Below are 15,984 nucleotides of genomic sequence, written 5' to 3'. Positions count from 1 at the left end.
CAATGATACCGAAACCATCCGCAAGGGGCGAGTGTCGCTCAATCCTCACCAATGCACCATTCCGCAGTTTCGAAGCTGATCGCAAATCCAGTCAATCAGCGAGACATGTCAGAAGAATGCGCGTTGCAACCTCCGCTTTACTGAATGCCCCCCTTGCCTGGCAGTGACGACATCTCGAAAGTCGTGTCCTTTCGAATCCCTCGAATTGGCACCGTGCTCTCTTTGTCCGAGTTGTTATCTTCGTCGAGGCGCGTCCAATCGCCCTCTTCAGCCTCGTCAATGTCGTAGACAGACTTGAGGGCCCTGCGGTCCTTGGAACGAACAGCAGCACCCGAGCCGCCGATGGTGACGAGGCCGGCGGACGCTGCGGGATCGAGGCCGCGAGTGTCACCGGTAGCGCTGTGGGCCGTTGCCTTTGGGCTGCTGTGGCGCATGACAAGCTGCCGCAAGGCGGGGAGGGAGCCAGCAATGAGGCCGACGGCGGTTTCGATGTTGGACCAGAGGGGTATGTTGGCGATGTGGACTGGCGAGAGGGTCAGTATCTTTTGATAGCTTTTCAGAGTCAACAAAACGTACAAGCCAGGTCTTCCGTGGGTCGGTTGTAATAGTCGATGTAGGGAGTGCGGATCATGGTCGAGATGGAGGCGCTGCAATATAGAGGATCAGCTGATGTTGCAATATGTCTTGTTGCCGAAGGCAACGATCGACTTACAAGGAGCCAAAGGACAGAATTGTCGAGACCATGATCTTTTTCGAAAGCTTCATCTGGGTTCTCCAGAGAATAATGGCTGGAAGCACCGCACACGCGAGGTCCGTGGCGATGGTGCTCGCGGTTGAGGTGTACGACAACCCCAGCATGGCGCTCATGGGGGAACACTCGCCCCTGCCCTCGAGAATGATGCTCTGGTCCCAATTCGCTTCGACGGGGCGGCAGAGCAGGAGGATGCCGATGAATGTTGTCACGAAAGTGGCGACTGTCAGGCCCATGAGGACGTAGACGCCAATGCGGAGCGTCGGCATGGTAGTGGCGATGCGAAGGGTGGTGAAGCAAATAGACAACTTGACGAGGCAGAGCCCGATGACGTACAGCATCATCCATATCATTAGATACTTCATTGACTCCATCATCATGATTGGGCTCATGTCCTCGTTGCGGGTGCCGAGGCCAGAGAGGGCACCGACACAAGCGAGGGCTACGTCGACAATGTAGACGACCTGAAAACAAAGTTAGCGAGGGATCGGATAGCTTCCGGTGCAGTAAATAAGACACAGGCTATCGTGTACTGAGAGGACTTTTGTGAACTTACAAGACCACCAAGCATTAAGCCATCGTCGAGGCTGAATGAACGTCCCTGGATTCGGACCAAGGTCCGCAAACCCACGACAATGAGGGAGACAATTCCACCGACTATCGAAACAACAAACAGGCTCAAGCCTGTGCCCTGGAGGGGCTCAACGTATCGCTGGTTCGGGTCGATAGTCGACATGATGATGGGCTCGATATTTCTGCTCGAGTCTGACGGGACGATGCGGGAACTGGTCGCTCAAATATGGCCATTGGTGGCAGTCTTCACAAGTATGTTGGAACGAAAGAAGACTCGATGCTGGAACACTTCGATTCAGACCGACAGGAGAGAACCATGCACCTATTCGCGTATGCGAGTATAAAACCGGCATTTTGTTGAACGACAACGGTCCCATGTTGCTTCGCAGACCCCTGATCCGAGTCCAAGCGGAGAGTGTCCATCGCCCACCCGGATGCCAGCTGTGGATGTCTGCAGCGTTCAGTCCAAAGGACAGAGGGAAACCCGAGATCGAGCCTGAGGAACCGGATTCGCGGCCAACGCGTGCGAGATAACGCGTTTGAACCCTAATACCAGCGTCTTAGCCAAGTACAGGAGGCGGATCTCGCAGCCTGGGTTATCGCGCAAGGCAACCTAGAGGCTCGCATCTACCTACTAAAAAGTGAGTGATTTTGCCCAAAGAATCGCCCGTGCCTAAGGAGACCTCTATTAGCTAGGATATGATAGGATTCAGGAGGGGTTGCTACAGACAGATTCAGCGTAGGGTCCACCTGTTGCAGCGTTGCTTCGACTCGTCATATTCTGATGCGGAGTTCCTTCCGAGCAAAGGTCGGAAGGGTAATATTGAGGTGGTTTCTCTCAAGAGCACGTCTTATGCAGCGCGACTCGATAGAAGGGGACACAGTCATTTTCCGCAGCCAGCTATAAGAAGCTTTATGCCGATGATGGGTCCCTTGCAGGTGAAAGAATGGAGATAGCCTCGAATACAGCAAACTTCTTACAAAGCATGTGTATTTTGCGAACTTGCACAGGACAGGCCGGCCACCAAACACTCGTCAAAGTTAATTAGCCGACATCCCGGCACTTGCACTGCATGAAACGGGCATGGTACTTGTCTACCTTACCTTGCTAACAAGGGGCAGCACTAATTGAGTGCTTCAAACCAATGCCCAGGGTGCGCAGAGAAAGGCTCCGCCGAGGTGGAACGTTAAGACGGTGTGCATCCCTGTGCAGGTGACATGGGCGTGTCTCGACTTTCAGTTTGACCCCTATATCTTTTCACCGATGCCATAATATCTGCTACCACATCCCTGGGACCGGGCGGCATGGCATGAGTGGGTGTTCTTGAGGGTTCCCGGCCGTGTCTTGACATCTTTTGCTCATCCTTACACATCGATTCTTGTGAGAATCTTGTCGTATCCCACTCAAGGCTCCAACTACGACTATGTCCGCCACCGAGATTACTGTCCCTATCACCAAGGCACCGCCCTACCGGGTGCACGAGGGCAAGACCGCCGTCATCACTGGCGGTGCGAGGAGTGAGTTACTTCCCGCTGACTTGCTGATGGGAGGCTGACTCGCCCAGGCATCGGTGCGTCCATCGCCCAAAACCTCGCGTCTAAGGGCGCCAACGTCGTCCTCGTCTACCTGACCGAGTCCTCTGACGAGCCCGCCGCCATTCTGGCCGCGAAGCTCGCCGAGGCCCACGACGTCAAGGCCGTCCCCGTGCGTGCCGACTTCAGCACGCCCGAGGGCTGCGCCAAGATCGTCGAGACCGTCAAGACATCCCTCCCGCCCAACACAAAGCGTGGCGGCCCGCAGGTCGACATCCTCGTCAACTGTGCCGCGCTCTTCCACGCCGTCCCGCTTGAGGCCGTGACCGTCGAGGACTTCCACAAGGTCTACGCCGTCAATGTCCTCGGTCCCATCCTTCTGACGCAGGCCGTTCGCCCTCTGCTGCCGGATGACCGGTCAGGACGCATCGTCAACGTCTCCAGCGTCGGTTCCAAGGTCGGCCTAGAGTACCTGACGCTGTACGGCGGCAGCAAGGGCGCCCTTGAAGCTATGACACGCACTTGGGCGCGAGAGCTCAAGGAGCACTGCACGGTCAACGCCTGCAACCCGAGCTCGACCATGACCGACATGCTGCGCGGGGCGCCTGACGCGGCCAAGCAGGCTATCTCCATGTGGTACCCCCTGACACCGCTCAGCGGCATCCGCGAGTGGGACTCGGATGAGCAGAAGGAGATGGCGGAGAAGTACGGCGGACGTGCTGGTTACGCGGAGGAGATTGCCGGCATCGTTGGCATGATCTGCTCGCCGGAGAGCGGCTGGATGACGGGGTGCTTAGTTAGTGCCAACGGCGGGCAGTGGATGGCGAGCTAGATAGTCATTCTTAATATGCCAAAGCCTGCGACGACCAACAAAATGCCGGCCCTTTTGCCAGCGCCAGCAACGAATGCGACTACTGCTCGACAAGCTGACGTTGCGGCCTTCTACGCCAAGTCCACAACTGAGGTTCCCCGGGCTCACTCTGTTCTTGTGGATAGCAAGTTGTCCATACTGCGGATCCTCCTCGATTGGTGCCGCGTCATCGTCCCGAACGACAAGTACCGAAGCCCCTTTTGGTGGGGATGCGTCGTTCTCAGCATCTTCCAGTGCGTGTGGGGAGTTTTGTGTACGGAGCAGCGTTCGCAATTAGACAGATATTCATGTTAGGATCGGCCTCGGTCCAGGTTGTGAGGGATATTTGCATGGTACTACTTCCTCAATGAGAGATCTGGAGTTTCATTGCCCTTCTGTTCGGAATTGGCATGATGTAAGCTGTCTCAGGGTAGTACCGATGCAAGCCCCCCGAGTCACGTGCGTCTCTTCTCCGCACGGCAAAAACTCACTTCGGGTCGCTCTCCACGCGCCATCCTCCTCATTCCATCCGTTGACTGCCAATCCTTCCCCTCGCAGGCTGCCCTGGTTTTCCGTCACCCACGCTTCAGGTCGCGGCAATGGTCGGCTCAATCGGTAAGGTGACGCCTCCCCGCATTCATGGGGGAAGCTACCTCGCCTACCATCCATCGTGACAAAGCAACCTCCTGCTTTGCTCTATTACAATGGAAATTGTTCGCCATTTGTCGTCATCACGATGAGAGTTCTTGCTGCTGCTGTGTCGCGCTCGTTCGTGCAGCGAAGAGGCTTTGCTAGCACGGCGAGGACACTGGACAATTATGCCTTCGTCGGCTTGGGCCAGATGGTGAGACTACTCCTTCAATACCCGAGACGAACCCGACTGACTTCTGCAGGGCTACCAAATGGCCAAAAACTTGCAATCCAAGTTGCAGCCTAGCGACAGGATATCTATCTTCGATGTGAACCCGCAGTCAATGCAGGGCCTCGAGGCCGAGATGAAGGCGGCCTCGCAAGGGGCTGCTGTCGAGCTCGCATCGAGCGCTTTCGACGCGTCAAAGGATGCTGTAAGTACAAGAAGATTTCCTTCCGTGACAATATCTCCAAATGATGAACAATATTGTTCTATCTATGATCTAAGTTGGGGCCAGAGTCTAGACAGCTCTGGCTCTCCCGTGATTATTACAATTATAGCCAATCCTCTGAAATTCGCGCACACACACTATCTCTTTCATGCATCAGATGGCAAGAATTCAACTGACTTGCGCAGGATACCGTCGTTACGTGCCTCCCCGAGCCGCAACACGTCAAGGGCGTCTTCGACTCCATCCTCGTGGCTTCCCTGCCCACCAAAGATCGCGTTTTCATCGACTGCTCGACCATCGACCCTTCGACGTCGCGTGAGGTGGCCAAGGCCGTTTCCGCAGCAGGTCAGGGCCAGTTTGTTGACGCGCCCATGTCCGGCGGCGTCGTCGGCGCCACGGCTGGGACGTTGACTTTCATGCTGGGCGCTGCTGAAAAGCTGATCCCGCGTGTCGAACCCACATTGCTGCATATGGGCCGAAAGGTCCTGCACTGCGGTGAACAAGGCGCAGGCTTGTCGGCCAAGTTGGCGAACAACTACTTGCTGGCCCTCAACAACATTGCCACTGCCGAAGCGATGAACCTGGGCATGAAATGGGGTCTTGACCCTAAGAAACTGGCTGGCGTCATCAATGTCAGCACGGGTCGCTGCTGGCCGAGCGAGGTCAACAACCCTGTAAAGGGTGTCGTTGAGACCGCCCCCGCTGGCCGTGACTACCGTGGTGGCTTCGGGATTTCCCTGATGAAGAAGGACTTGCGTCTCGCCATGGTCGCTGCGAAGGAGGCTGGTGCAGAGATGAAGCTTGCCGACAAGGCCTTTGAAGTGTATGAGGATGCTGAGAAGAAGGAGGAGTGCGCTGGTCGGGATTTCTCGGTCGTGTATCGGTATCTCGGCGGCAAGGAAGAGTGAGCATCATCCCGCATAGGCAATAGAACACTGCTCATTTCATGAGCTGTTTAATTTGACCAATAAAGCCTGAATGATTTCCCAACACATTGTGTATTTTTCTACTGGCCTCACCAACCTCTATTTATGCGCTCTGTCAAGCCAACACTAGCATCTCTCCGAGCTTGCGCACTTTCATCTGCACATCCCTCTTCATCTGGGAGCGGCCTCTTTGTGCCAGTGTCGGGAGGGAAAGGTCTTGTTGCTATTGTGCTCAATTCACGTATGCAGAACGCTATACTAGCAGAGATACGCTGCTCGTTAAGAGCATCGTTGAATGCACCCTTACGCCTTGCCCGCACGTATCTCGTCCCTCATCTCGCCCTTGATCCTCGTGACCGTGCCCGCGCCTCCATACACCATGCCCGTGTACACCATGGCAACACTCGCGCCTGCGTTGAGGACCTGGAGCGCCTGGTGCCCATTGGTGATGCCGCCCGTCGCGAAAAGTGTCTTCTGCTCGTCGCCCTCCTTGAGCGAGGACGCCTGCAGGTGCTGCCGGTACTTTCCGACGAGACGCACTGTGCGCTCAAACAAGGCAGGGCCAGAGTAGCCACCGTCCTCAGCCAGTGCCTTCTGCTCGCGCGCAGTCAGTCGGGCGCCTTGGGGCGCGAGACCCGTCCGGCGCTTGGTCGTGTTCCCAACAATGATGCCATCGACGCCGCTGTTGGCCACCGCTGCGACAATGCCCGAAACCTGATCGTCGTCGTCCTCGTCGGGCGAGACCTTGACCATCACCTTGGGCTTGTTCTTGCGGTTTGTCCTGCTGGCCTCGTCGACCACCGCACTGAGCAGGCGGGTCAGGGGCCCGGTGGCTTGGAGATCGCGCAGACCGGGGGTGTTGGGTGAGCTGACGTTGACAACGAGAATGTCAGCATACGGCGCCAGACGCTTGACGCAATACACGTGGTCGTCGGCCACAGCCTTCTCGTTGCTGCCATCTGTGTCCTTGTTCTTGGCAATCTGGACGGCCAAGAGACGCCCACTTTTCAGACTACCAGGTGGCACGCCAGCATTGTCGTTGAGCACATCCGCCTCGGTGACGCCGATGCTGCGAGCGAAGCGTCGCAGACGGTCGCGTAGTCGGATGGCCATGTCATCTGCGCCTCGCGAGTTCAGCCCGTAACGATTGACCATGCCATCGAGACCCGGTACCCTGAATACTCTTGGCTTGGGGTTCCCCCCTTGTGGAAGAGGTGTGCAGCCTCCCACCTCGACAATGCCTGCGCCCAGGTCAAAGAGCACATCCGGAATTTCACCGTCCTTGTCGAGGCCAGCCGAGATACCGATTGGGTTCTTGACCTCCGTCCCAAACACCTCCGTCTTGAGCTCTTCCGCCTCCTTGACCCGTTCCCGCGGATGCATGTTCAGCGCGTAGAGACTCTTCAACGCAGCGGTGCCGGCATGGTGTGCGTCCTCGGCGTCAGGGAAAATGATGCGCATCATTGGTGGGACAACCCATCGGTGCACGAAAGCGCGGGTATCGGTGGTGTAGAAGTAGGCGAACAAGGTCGAAGCCGCGAGTGCGGTGCCGTAGACGAGGGCCTTTGCGCTGCTGCCAGTAGAGCGCGGGGAGGACGAAGCATTTCGGCGCTGTTCGTTTGCGATCCGTTGGCGGGCTGCTCGGACGCCGGTGGTCTGGGCCGCGATACGTGACCGGAGAAGCGAGGCCGACATTGTCACGGCACGGCGCGAGGAACGCGAAGAGACAAGGTGGTAGACGTCAATGGATGCGAGATACTTTTGTTCAAGCAGGTTTGGATGCCGCGAATTGACGTGAAGCGAATCAAGATGGATTTGGGTGGTTTCTGGCTACCCTATGTTTGATGGACTTCTAACGTCAGGTTATGTTTGACCGAGACGTTCGCTCAGCAAAAGCGTCGCGGTAACAGAATCACAAGCAATATCACAAGACTGGATTTCTGTCACTCAATTGACAATTTTGCAAGCTGAGGAGAAAAGGCATCTGCCCGAGTGAGTTCAAGCCAACAATGTTCTGTCACATGGTAACTATAGGAAATGCAGTACGGATTAACGATAGTCCGCATTGCAGGGGCTGTTGTGATCTACCTCGGTACTTTGCGGAGCTCCCATTGGCCCGGCCTCGGCCAGTTTCACGGGTGACCGGCTTACATGTCATTTATAACTTTCAAAGTGAGCTATCTGAGACCAATTTTGCTCCTCAGAAACCCGGTATACTCATCTGTAGTGCCGAATTGCTCTTAAGATGGCGATCAGAAAGCTCGCCCACCCGTCGTTGACGGTTACTGACAACCGCACCGGAAATACCTACGAGCTGCCCATTACTCACAACAGCGTGCTTGCCACAGACATCAAAAAGATCAAGGCTCAAGCTGGGACGAACAATGACCGGCCAGAGGACGAGACGGACCAGGGCCTCAGGGTCTACGATCCGGCGTACATGAACACGGCCGTCGTCCAAAGCCGGATCACATACATCAATGGCCAGGAGGGCATTTTGCGGTACCGCGGCTATCCCATCGAACAGCTTGTCAAGAAGAGCAACTTCCTCGAGTCTGCTTACCTGCTGATGTACGGAGAGCTACCGACGACCTCGCAGTACAGCCAATGGACCGACGAGATCATGCACCACACATACATCCACAGTGACATTGAAGCCATGTTCAAGTCATTCCGCTACGACTCCCATCCCATGTCCATGTTGACATCCGCGTTCGCGACAATGGGCGCTTTTGCCCCCGAGGCCAATCCGTCACTCCAAGGCCAAAAGCTCTTCACAAACGCCGCGTCAGGAGACCTCGAGTCACTCAAGATTCTGGACAAGCAAATCCTGCGCATCATCGGAAAGGCGCCCACCCTGGCGGCTGCGTCGTATCGTATGCGCCAAGGACGACCCTTCAACCGACCAGCGCAAGGGCTTTCGTACACAGGAAACTTCCTTTACCTGCTCGACAACCTGTCCGGATACGAGTACCGACCACACCCTGTTCTAGAGAAGGCGCTGGACGCCCTCTTCATCATTCATGCTGACCACGAGGTCAACTGCTCCACGGCGACAGTTCTGCAGGTTGGCAGCTCTCTGGTGGATCCCTACAGCGTTGTCTCGGCTGGCTGCGCCGCTCTCTACGGGCCTTCGCACGGTGGTGCGTCTGAAAGTGCTATCCGCATGCTCATGGAGATCGGGTCGCCCGAGAACGTGCCCGGTTTCATGGCCAAGGTTGAAAAGCGCGAGCGCGTCCTGGTGGGGTTCGGACACCGCGTGTACAAGAACGTCGACCCTCGCTCCACAGCGATCCGCGAGCTGGCCGAGGAGGTGTTCGCTGTGACGGGACGCAACAAGCTTCTTGATACGGCCTTGACGCTGGCGCAGTATGCGAGGGAGAGCGAGTTTATGCGCAGCCGTAACTTGTACCCCAATGTGGACTTTTACTCGGGCCTCATCTACCAAGCCATGGGTTTCCCTCTAGAGTAAGTCAAACTTCTTAACACTGTGAGAGCTCAAGGACATCGCAGACTAACAATCCCAGCTTCTATCCTGTCCTCTTTGCCGTGCCTCGCTGCGTTGGCTGGCTGGCGCACTGGAGACAGCAGATGCTCAACCCATCTGGCGTCAAGATTTGGAGACCGAGGCAGCTCTATCTTGGCGAGGGCGAGAGGCAGTATGTCGAAGCGAGCGAGAGACAAGCCAATGCCGACAGCACGGTCTTTGACGCGCCGGTGGAAGTGAGCCACGGCGGCGACAGCAAGAGGAACAATCTTGCCACCTATAAGGACGAGCGGGGCGAGATTTTCAAGCCGAGGCTTTGAGCTGCGTTGCGAGATAGACAGCGTGATACTGTACAATTACTACCGAATTGGTGCACCCAGAGAGAGCCTCATCAGTTAATCCATGTTGTTTTGGCTCAGCCCCTTAACGTTGCAAGGCGCATGCAGCAATGCCGATATGCATCTACACGGAATTAGATGGAAGCTTCCACGGCAGGAACGATTGCCCCCACCTGCGATTGCTGAAGCGTAAGGCTTCTGCCCCTCATTAGTAATTATCAATAAGCCAATGAAAGCGCGTCACTGCCAACCTCGCACCTGGCCCTGCGTCGTCATGACAAATGGCAGCGCAGCTTGCCTCGACATCCAACCTGCCCGCAGTCTCACAGCGAAACGTTGATCTTCCACTTGCTGGATTCTTCACTTCACTGCTCCCAGCTTGCGATTCCTTTACCTACCTACGGAGCATCAACCGCACGACAGTCTTCCCTCCATCCATTACGATAGCCCTTGGCTTTCTGTCATACGTCATTTGCTTCCCGAGCATCTTGGTGGGGTTAAAGCTCGACGAGTCTGGTGGCCTAGATCGCTTCAGGTCAACCAGCACAGCGAATAATCAAGATTTCACCCTCCGCGAACCCGACCCTGACGCTGGGAAAGCGGAAGCTTTCTAACGGCGAGAGCGCTTCTCCTACAAAGAAAACCATGACTGTAAGACTCCATGATAACCCGCGAGGGCTGTCCTTGACACTGACCGCACCCATCACAGGACGCCAAGATGACCGACGTCGACGCAGCCACTACCGTCCAGGTCGACAAGTCGGTGGTGGGCCACAGTGAGATCGATGAGAGCCTCTACAGTCGCCAGCTCTATGTCCTGGGCCATGAAGCCATGAAGCGCATGGGTGCCTCGAACATTCTGATTGTCGGTCTCAAGGGCTTGGGTGTGGAGATCGCAAAGAACATTGCTCTGGCCGGCGTCAAGAGCTTGTCCCTTTGCGACCCATCGCCGGTGACCCTGCCTGATCTGTCATCGCAGTTCTTCCTCACGCCAGAAGATGTTGGCAAGCCCAGAGACGCCGTCACCGTTCCCCGAGTAGCCGAGCTGAACGCATATACCCCGATCCGCGTCCATCCCTCATCGAGTCTCGAGGATAACTCCCAGTTCGACCAATACCAAGTAGTTGTGCTTACTGGCGTGCCTATCCATCTGCAACAGAGCATCGGCGACTATTGCCACAGCAAAGGCATTCACGTGGTCATTGCGGATACATTTGGTCTTTTCGGTTCTCTCTTCTGCGATTTTGGCGAGGACTTTACCTGCATGGATCCTACTGGCGAGAACCCCTTGACTGGAATTATCGCCGGCATCAACGAAGAAGGTCTAGTGTCCTCGCTGGACGATAAGCGCCATGGTCTTGAAGATGGAGACTATGTGACCTTTTCAGAAGTCGAGGGCATGGAGGCTCTCAACGGCTGTGACCCCATGAAAATCACGGTCAAGGGGCCTTACACCTTCTCCATTGGTGACGTGAGCAGCCTGGGGCAATATCAGCGCGGTGGGCGGTATCACCAGGTCAAGATGCCCAAGATCATGAACTTCAAGCCAATCACGCAGGCGTTGAAGGAGCCCGAGTTCGTCATGTCCGACTTTGCCAAGTTCGATCGCCCGCAGATCCTTCACCTTGGCTTCCAGGCGCTTCATGCTTTCCAACAGTCCACCGGGCGCCTACCAAGGCCCATGAACGACGAAGATGCGCTGGTGCTGTCGGAAGCTGCAAAGAAGTTCGCTGCCGACCAAGGACTGGAGACGGAACTGGACGAAAAGATTCTCAAGGAGCTCAGCTACCAGGCTATGGGCGATCTCAGCCCTATGGCTGCCTTCTTCGGAGGTATTGCTGCGCAAGAGGTTCTCAAGGCCGTGTCTGGCAAGTTCCACCCCATCCAGCAGTGGCTGTACTTTGATTCGCTCGAGTCGCTCCCAACTTCGGTCAAGCGTACGCCTGAGCTATGTCAACCAGTGGGGAGCCGGTATGATGGACAGATTGCAGTGTTCGGATCCGAGTTCCAGGAGAAGATTGCCAATGTGAAGCAATTCCTCGTGGGCGCCGGTGCCATTGGTTGTGAGATGCTCAAGAATTGGGCGCTCATGGGCCTGGGTACGGGACCCAATGGCCACCTCTGGGTGACCGACATGGACTCCATCGAGAAGAGTAACCTGAACCGCCAATTCCTCTTCCGCTCTGCAGACGTCGGCAAGATGAAGAGTGACCGCGCCGCTGTCGCCGTGGAGCGCATGAACCCGGAGCTACGCGGTCACATTGTGACGCACCAGGATAAGGTCGGACCTGACACCGAGCACATTTTCCAGGAGACTTTCTGGCAGAAGCTGGATGGCGTGACGAACGCCCTCGACAATGTTGAAGCCAGGCGCTACGTGGATAGCCGCTGTGTTCTGTTCCGCAAGCCTCTTTTGGAGAGTGGTACCTTGGGAGCCAAGGGCAACACACAGGTGGTGATTCCCAACGTCACCGAGCCTTATGCCAGCGCTACCACTCGCGACCCAATGGAGGAATCGATTCCCATGTGCACGATTCGCAGTTTCCCGAACAGCATTGACCACACCATTGCATGGGCTAAGGAGTACATGTTTGAGAAGGCCTTTGTCACAGCCCCTCAGACTGTCAACCTGTACTTGACTCAACCAAAGTATATCCAGACGCTCTTGAAGCAGGGTGACAACCAGAGGGAGACTCTGGAGACGATTCGCAACTACCTCACCACCGATCGACCGCGCAGCTTCACTGACTGCATCTCGTGGGCTCGTCGCCAGTTTGAGACTGAATTCTCTAACAAAATTCAACAGCTGCTGCACAACTTCCCCAAGGATGCTACCACCTCGACTGGTGCTCCGTTCTGGTCTGGACCGAAGCGTGCACCTACTCCGCTGAAGTTCGACCCTAGCAACGAGACTCACTTGGGCTTCATCAAGGCAGCTGCCAACCTGCACGCTTTCAATTACAACATCAAGGCTCCTGAGCTTTCGAACGACGACTACGTCCGGGAGCTGTCTGATATCATTGTCCCTGATTACACTCCTGCATCTAACGTAAAGATTCAGGTGGATGACAACGAGGTAAGGGTGTGGCAGAAACAATTCATCCGGAAACGTGCTAACCTTGCTAGCCTGTAACCGCAGAAGACAGCGACGAGGCTGAAATTGAGAAGATCGTCTCCAATATCCCAGCCCGGACTTCGCTTGCCGGCTTCGAAGTGTACCCCGTGGACTTTGAGAAGGACGATGACTCGAACCACCACATCGACTTCATCACCTGCTGCAGCAACTTGCGCGCCGAGAACTACAGGATCAAGCCTGCTGATCGCCACCAGACCAAGCTGATTGCTGGCAAGATTATCCCCGCTATTGCCACCACCACAGCTCTGGTCACCGGGCTGGTCACGCTTGAGCTGTACAAGGTGATTGATGGCAAGGACGACATTGAGCAGTACAAGAATGGGTTCATCAACCTAGCCTTGCCGTTCATCGGCTTCAGCGAGCCTATTGCCAGCGGCAAGTTCACGTACACTGGCCTTCAGCCCACGTTGGGCGCCGATGGCAAGCCCATCCGCGACCCTGCCACTGGAGGTTTCCAGGGCGAGAAGGTCAAGTGCACACTGGACAAGGTCTGGGAGTCATTCGAGGTAGAAGACATGGTGGTCAACGACTTGCTGGACTGGTTCCGACTCAAGGGCATCTATCCCTCGTCCATGTTCTGCGGCCGCGCCTTGCTGTGGTCCAACTACAGCCGAGACCCGAAGGAGAAGGAAGAGCGCCAGAAGCTCACTGTGAGCGACCTGTACAAGAGGGTCACGAAGGGGGATATCCCGGCTCATGAGTCGGAGCTGGTGATTGGACTGATTGCCGATGACGCGGACGATGAAGATATCGAGTGGATGCCCGACCTGAAGGTCAAGTTGGTGCGCTAGACGGAGAGACTGGCCACTTGTACGTAGAAATGATTATGACAGCAGACTTCACATACGGTTAGGGACGAAAAGACTCAAGAATGCAAGATAGGTCCAAACACTGCGTGTACTACTGGCGTTTTACATAAAAGTTGGGACGAGTGATGTTGAACAAGCAGTGGGCGTTGTCCCAGCGATTGCTACATGTCCTCCACGTCATGTCGAAGAATGGAACGATGGCGACTGGATCGACCAAAGGAGGCTAGCGTACAAGCGGGGTGTTACTGAACTGAAGTCGTTGATAAATCTGACAAACGGTTGACAAATGGAGGGGCCAATCATGGGGCCTACCGGTGCTTCCTAATAATGACAAGAAGTGGTCTAGTCTAATAGTAATCCCCTCGTCATGGTGTCACTCCAGTTAGCTTCGCGCTTGCAGCTGAAGCTTCCCGTGGGTGCTCTATAAAGAACCGGTCTCCAAGTCGTCGCTGGAAAACAGGCCAGACTATCATTTAGCTCAATGCAATCAGCAACGCGTTTTCTTCTACCAGCCAGCTCAGTCTCACGCATTTGCACAACACCTGTTGTTCGGTACCTTCACACTCCATTCACCACCTCCACTCAAGCTAGACGCTTCTCATCAACGAGACCAATTATGGTGAGCCAAGTGTCTGATTGCTGGAGGGCTTGTCACTGACATTGCTTAGTCGAGCATCACAGATTGGGTTTCCAAGGGCGACAAGTCTGGCGAGTTCAAACGCCAGGTCAGCGCGTTCCGCGACTCCATCTCGCGTGAAGCTGGTGCCAGATACCCTCCCGAGAAGGGCAGGTATCACCTCTACGTGTCCTACGCCTGCCCGTGGGCCCATCGCACGCTCATCGCGCGCAAGCTCAAGGGGCTCGAAGACATCATCTCGTTCTCCGTCGTGCACTGGCATCTAGGCGAGGGCGGCTGGAGGTTTGTCAGCAAGGATGACCCGAAGAGCGAGACGCCCGGTGACAACGTCGTGCCGGATCCCATTGAAGGCCACGATGGCTACACTCACCTGAGGCACGTCTACTTTGAGAGCGAGCCCGAGTACGACGCCCGTTTCACAGTGCCCGTGCTGTATGATACCAAGACCAAGAGGATTGTGAGCAACGAGAGCAGTGAGATCTTGAGGATGCTGGGCACCGAGGTACGTCAAGTCATTATCTACACCATCTACAAGAAATACTAACAGGCCAGTTCAACGATTTGATTGACGAGAAGCATCGCAAGATCGACCTCTACCCCTCGAATCTCCGCAAGGACATTGACGAGGCGCACAGTTGGATCTACGACCTCATCAACAACGGCGTGTACAAGTCCGGCTTTGCCACCACGGCCGAGGCCTACGAGCGCAACGTCAAGGCCCTCTTCGAGGCCCTCGACCGCGCCGAGGCCCAGCTCGCCTCGTCGGGCGGACCCTACTGGTTCGGTGAGACGCTCACCGAGGTCGACGTCCGTCTCTACGTGACCATGATCCGCTTTGATCCCGTCTACGTGCAGCACTTCAAGTGCAACCTGCGGGACGTCCGCTCCGGCTACCCGGCGATACACCAGTGGATGCGCAACCTGTACTGGAAGGTCGAGGGGTTCGGCGAGACGACGCAGTTTGAGCACATCAAGTGGCATTACACGAGGAGCCATAAGCAGATCAACCCCCTGGGTATCACGCCCCTGGGCCCCGTGCCAAACATAATGAAGCTTGACGAGGAGGTCGCCGCCGCGAGGAAGTGAGCCAAGGTGAGGGGTTGCGTGGCAAGGCGGGTAGTCAGTCAGGCAGTCATGGTGTTATTTGGAGCCTTGTGGTGACGCATCTGGAAGACTTTGATTGCAGACTGGCTTTGCTGTTTTAGTTGTATTCTGTACCATTGGCTTTATTGAGTTCCATGTAGTCTCTAGAGCTTACTACACCTTGCAATAATATGCAGGGTACCTCGATCTTGTCCACCGGTGGCATACAGTGCAAATGATTGACGCACTGTATTCTAGCACGGTGGCGCTCATCTCCCAAATCAAGCCCAATGCGAATTCAAGGAAAGCAACGAGCAAACTGGCTACGTATCACGGTTCAAATTTCTTTCAATCAGTGCAACTCATATCAAAGAACCTTGAGCCTTCCGGTTACCACGTATAGCGCGCTGCAACTACCAGTGTTGAGGCCGCCTAACGTGCGCCAGCGCAGGAGAAGGCCCAACCACTCAGGCTGACCAGCAGACTGGACCCTTCCTTGGGCTTCCTCAGTGGTTTTGCCCTCCACTAAACACTCTGCGATCGTCATTGTCCACTGGCAGCGCACTCTCCCCTCACAACGACAACAACACCATCTCCTCAGTATCCTGCGCGATCCTACCAATCCATCCTCTCCGCCAGCGACATCACCTATCTCCGCTACAGTACACAAGGGACTTTCGTCCTACCGAAAGGCGAGCGATTGAAGTGCACAATCATCACCAACCTCTGCCTAACCACAAGCCTCAATCGGTGTCTTCTTTCCCCGACAGTCATAACAG

At 55.7% G+C, this 15,984-nt stretch overlaps 6 protein-coding genes across 6 annotated transcripts; 4 read left to right on the top strand and 2 right to left on the bottom strand.

Moving 5' to 3' along the window:
- Nucleotides 1-137: 137 nt before the first annotated feature.
- Nucleotides 138-1,487, bottom strand: F5Z01DRAFT_681372 (uncharacterized protein; the record flags this gene model as incomplete). The annotated part of the gene is made up of 4 exons (XM_046265682.1): nt 138-523; nt 577-647; nt 713-1,215; nt 1,308-1,487. 4 exons carry the CDS (start codon nt 1,485-1,487, stop codon nt 138-140), a joined length of 1,140 nt encoding a protein of 379 aa, XP_046118206.1.
- Nucleotides 1,488-2,515: 1,028 nt separating this feature from the next.
- Nucleotides 2,516-4,109, top strand: F5Z01DRAFT_100172 (short-chain dehydrogenase). Its single transcript, XM_046257315.1, has 2 exons — nt 2,516-2,842; nt 2,890-4,109. The coding sequence occupies exons 1-2, from the start codon at nt 2,749-2,751 to the stop codon at nt 3,687-3,689; spliced, it is 894 nt and encodes a 297-aa protein (XP_046118205.1). The 5' UTR covers nt 2,516-2,748; the 3' UTR covers nt 3,690-4,109.
- Nucleotide 4,110: 1 nt separating this feature from the next.
- Nucleotides 4,111-5,858, top strand: F5Z01DRAFT_100173 (putative 3-hydroxyisobutyrate dehydrogenase G6G8.5). The gene is made up of 3 exons (XM_046257316.1): nt 4,111-4,551; nt 4,601-4,771; nt 4,975-5,858. Exons 1-3 carry the CDS (start codon nt 4,444-4,446, stop codon nt 5,695-5,697), a joined length of 1,002 nt encoding a protein of 333 aa, XP_046118204.1. The 5' UTR covers nt 4,111-4,443; the 3' UTR covers nt 5,698-5,858.
- Nucleotides 5,859-7,736, bottom strand: F5Z01DRAFT_100162 (uncharacterized protein). Its single transcript, XM_046257314.1, has one exon. It carries the CDS (start codon nt 7,408-7,410, stop codon nt 6,019-6,021), a length of 1,392 nt encoding a protein of 463 aa, XP_046118203.1. The 5' UTR covers nt 7,411-7,736; the 3' UTR covers nt 5,859-6,018.
- Nucleotides 7,737-7,880: 144 nt separating this feature from the next.
- F5Z01DRAFT_655048 (peroxysomal citrate synthase) lies at nt 7,881-9,714 on the top strand. Its single transcript, XM_046263465.1, has 2 exons — nt 7,881-9,183; nt 9,243-9,714. The coding sequence occupies exons 1-2, from the start codon at nt 7,961-7,963 to the stop codon at nt 9,520-9,522; spliced, it is 1,503 nt and encodes a 500-aa protein (XP_046118202.1). The 5' UTR covers nt 7,881-7,960; the 3' UTR covers nt 9,523-9,714.
- Nucleotides 9,715-9,846: 132 nt separating this feature from the next.
- Nucleotides 9,847-15,515, top strand: F5Z01DRAFT_736579 (uncharacterized protein). The gene is made up of 5 exons (XM_046266788.1): nt 9,847-10,191; nt 10,250-12,616; nt 12,667-13,458; nt 14,154-14,624; nt 14,675-15,515. Exons 1-5 carry the CDS (start codon nt 10,186-10,188, stop codon nt 15,206-15,208), a joined length of 4,170 nt encoding a protein of 1,389 aa, XP_046118201.1. The 5' UTR covers nt 9,847-10,185; the 3' UTR covers nt 15,209-15,515.
- The last annotated feature ends 469 nt before the right edge of the window (nt 15,516-15,984 follow it).

This window comes from Emericellopsis atlantica (assembly GCF_019669845.1).
Source record: "Emericellopsis atlantica unplaced genomic scaffold F5Z01scaffold_13, whole genome shotgun sequence".
In the NCBI taxonomy this organism is placed as follows: Eukaryota; Fungi; Ascomycota; class Sordariomycetes; order Hypocreales; family Bionectriaceae; genus Emericellopsis; species Emericellopsis atlantica.
This window is presented reverse-complemented; position numbering and strand designations above follow the sequence as displayed.

What these genes read in the sequence shown, in the direction of transcription:
- F5Z01DRAFT_100172 (XM_046257315.1), top strand. Translation starts at nt 2,749, where the DNA reads ATGTCCGCCACCGAGATTACTGTCCCTATCACCAAGGCACCGCCCTAC. An exon ending in CATCACTGGCGGTGCGAGGA is followed by an intron (nt 2,843 to 2,889) that starts GTGAGTTACTTC and finishes TGACTCGCCCAG; the next exon opens with GCATCGGTGCGTCCATCGCC.
- F5Z01DRAFT_100173 (XM_046257316.1), top strand. Translation starts at nt 4,444, where the DNA reads ATGAGAGTTCTTGCTGCTGCTGTGTCGCGCTCGTTCGTGCAGCGAAGA. An exon ending in TCGTCGGCTTGGGCCAGATG is followed by an intron (nt 4,552 to 4,600) that starts GTGAGACTACTC and finishes TGACTTCTGCAG; the next exon opens with GGCTACCAAATGGCCAAAAA. An exon ending in TCGACGCGTCAAAGGATGCT is followed by an intron (nt 4,772 to 4,974) that starts GTAAGTACAAGA and finishes TGACTTGCGCAG; the next exon opens with GATACCGTCGTTACGTGCCT.
- F5Z01DRAFT_100162 (XM_046257314.1), bottom strand. Translation starts at nt 7,410, where the DNA reads ATGTCGGCCTCGCTTCTCCGGTCACGTATCGCGGCCCAGACCACCGGC.
- F5Z01DRAFT_655048 (XM_046263465.1), top strand. Translation starts at nt 7,961, where the DNA reads ATGGCGATCAGAAAGCTCGCCCACCCGTCGTTGACGGTTACTGACAAC. An exon ending in GCCATGGGTTTCCCTCTAGA is followed by an intron (nt 9,184 to 9,242) that starts GTAAGTCAAACT and finishes TAACAATCCCAG; the next exon opens with CTTCTATCCTGTCCTCTTTG.
- F5Z01DRAFT_736579 (XM_046266788.1), top strand. An exon ending in CCGACCTGAAGGTCAAGTTG is followed by an intron (nt 13,459 to 14,153) that starts GTGCGCTAGACG and finishes GACATTGCTTAG; the next exon opens with TCGAGCATCACAGATTGGGT. An exon ending in TGAGGATGCTGGGCACCGAG is followed by an intron (nt 14,625 to 14,674) that starts GTACGTCAAGTC and finishes CTAACAGGCCAG; the next exon opens with TTCAACGATTTGATTGACGA.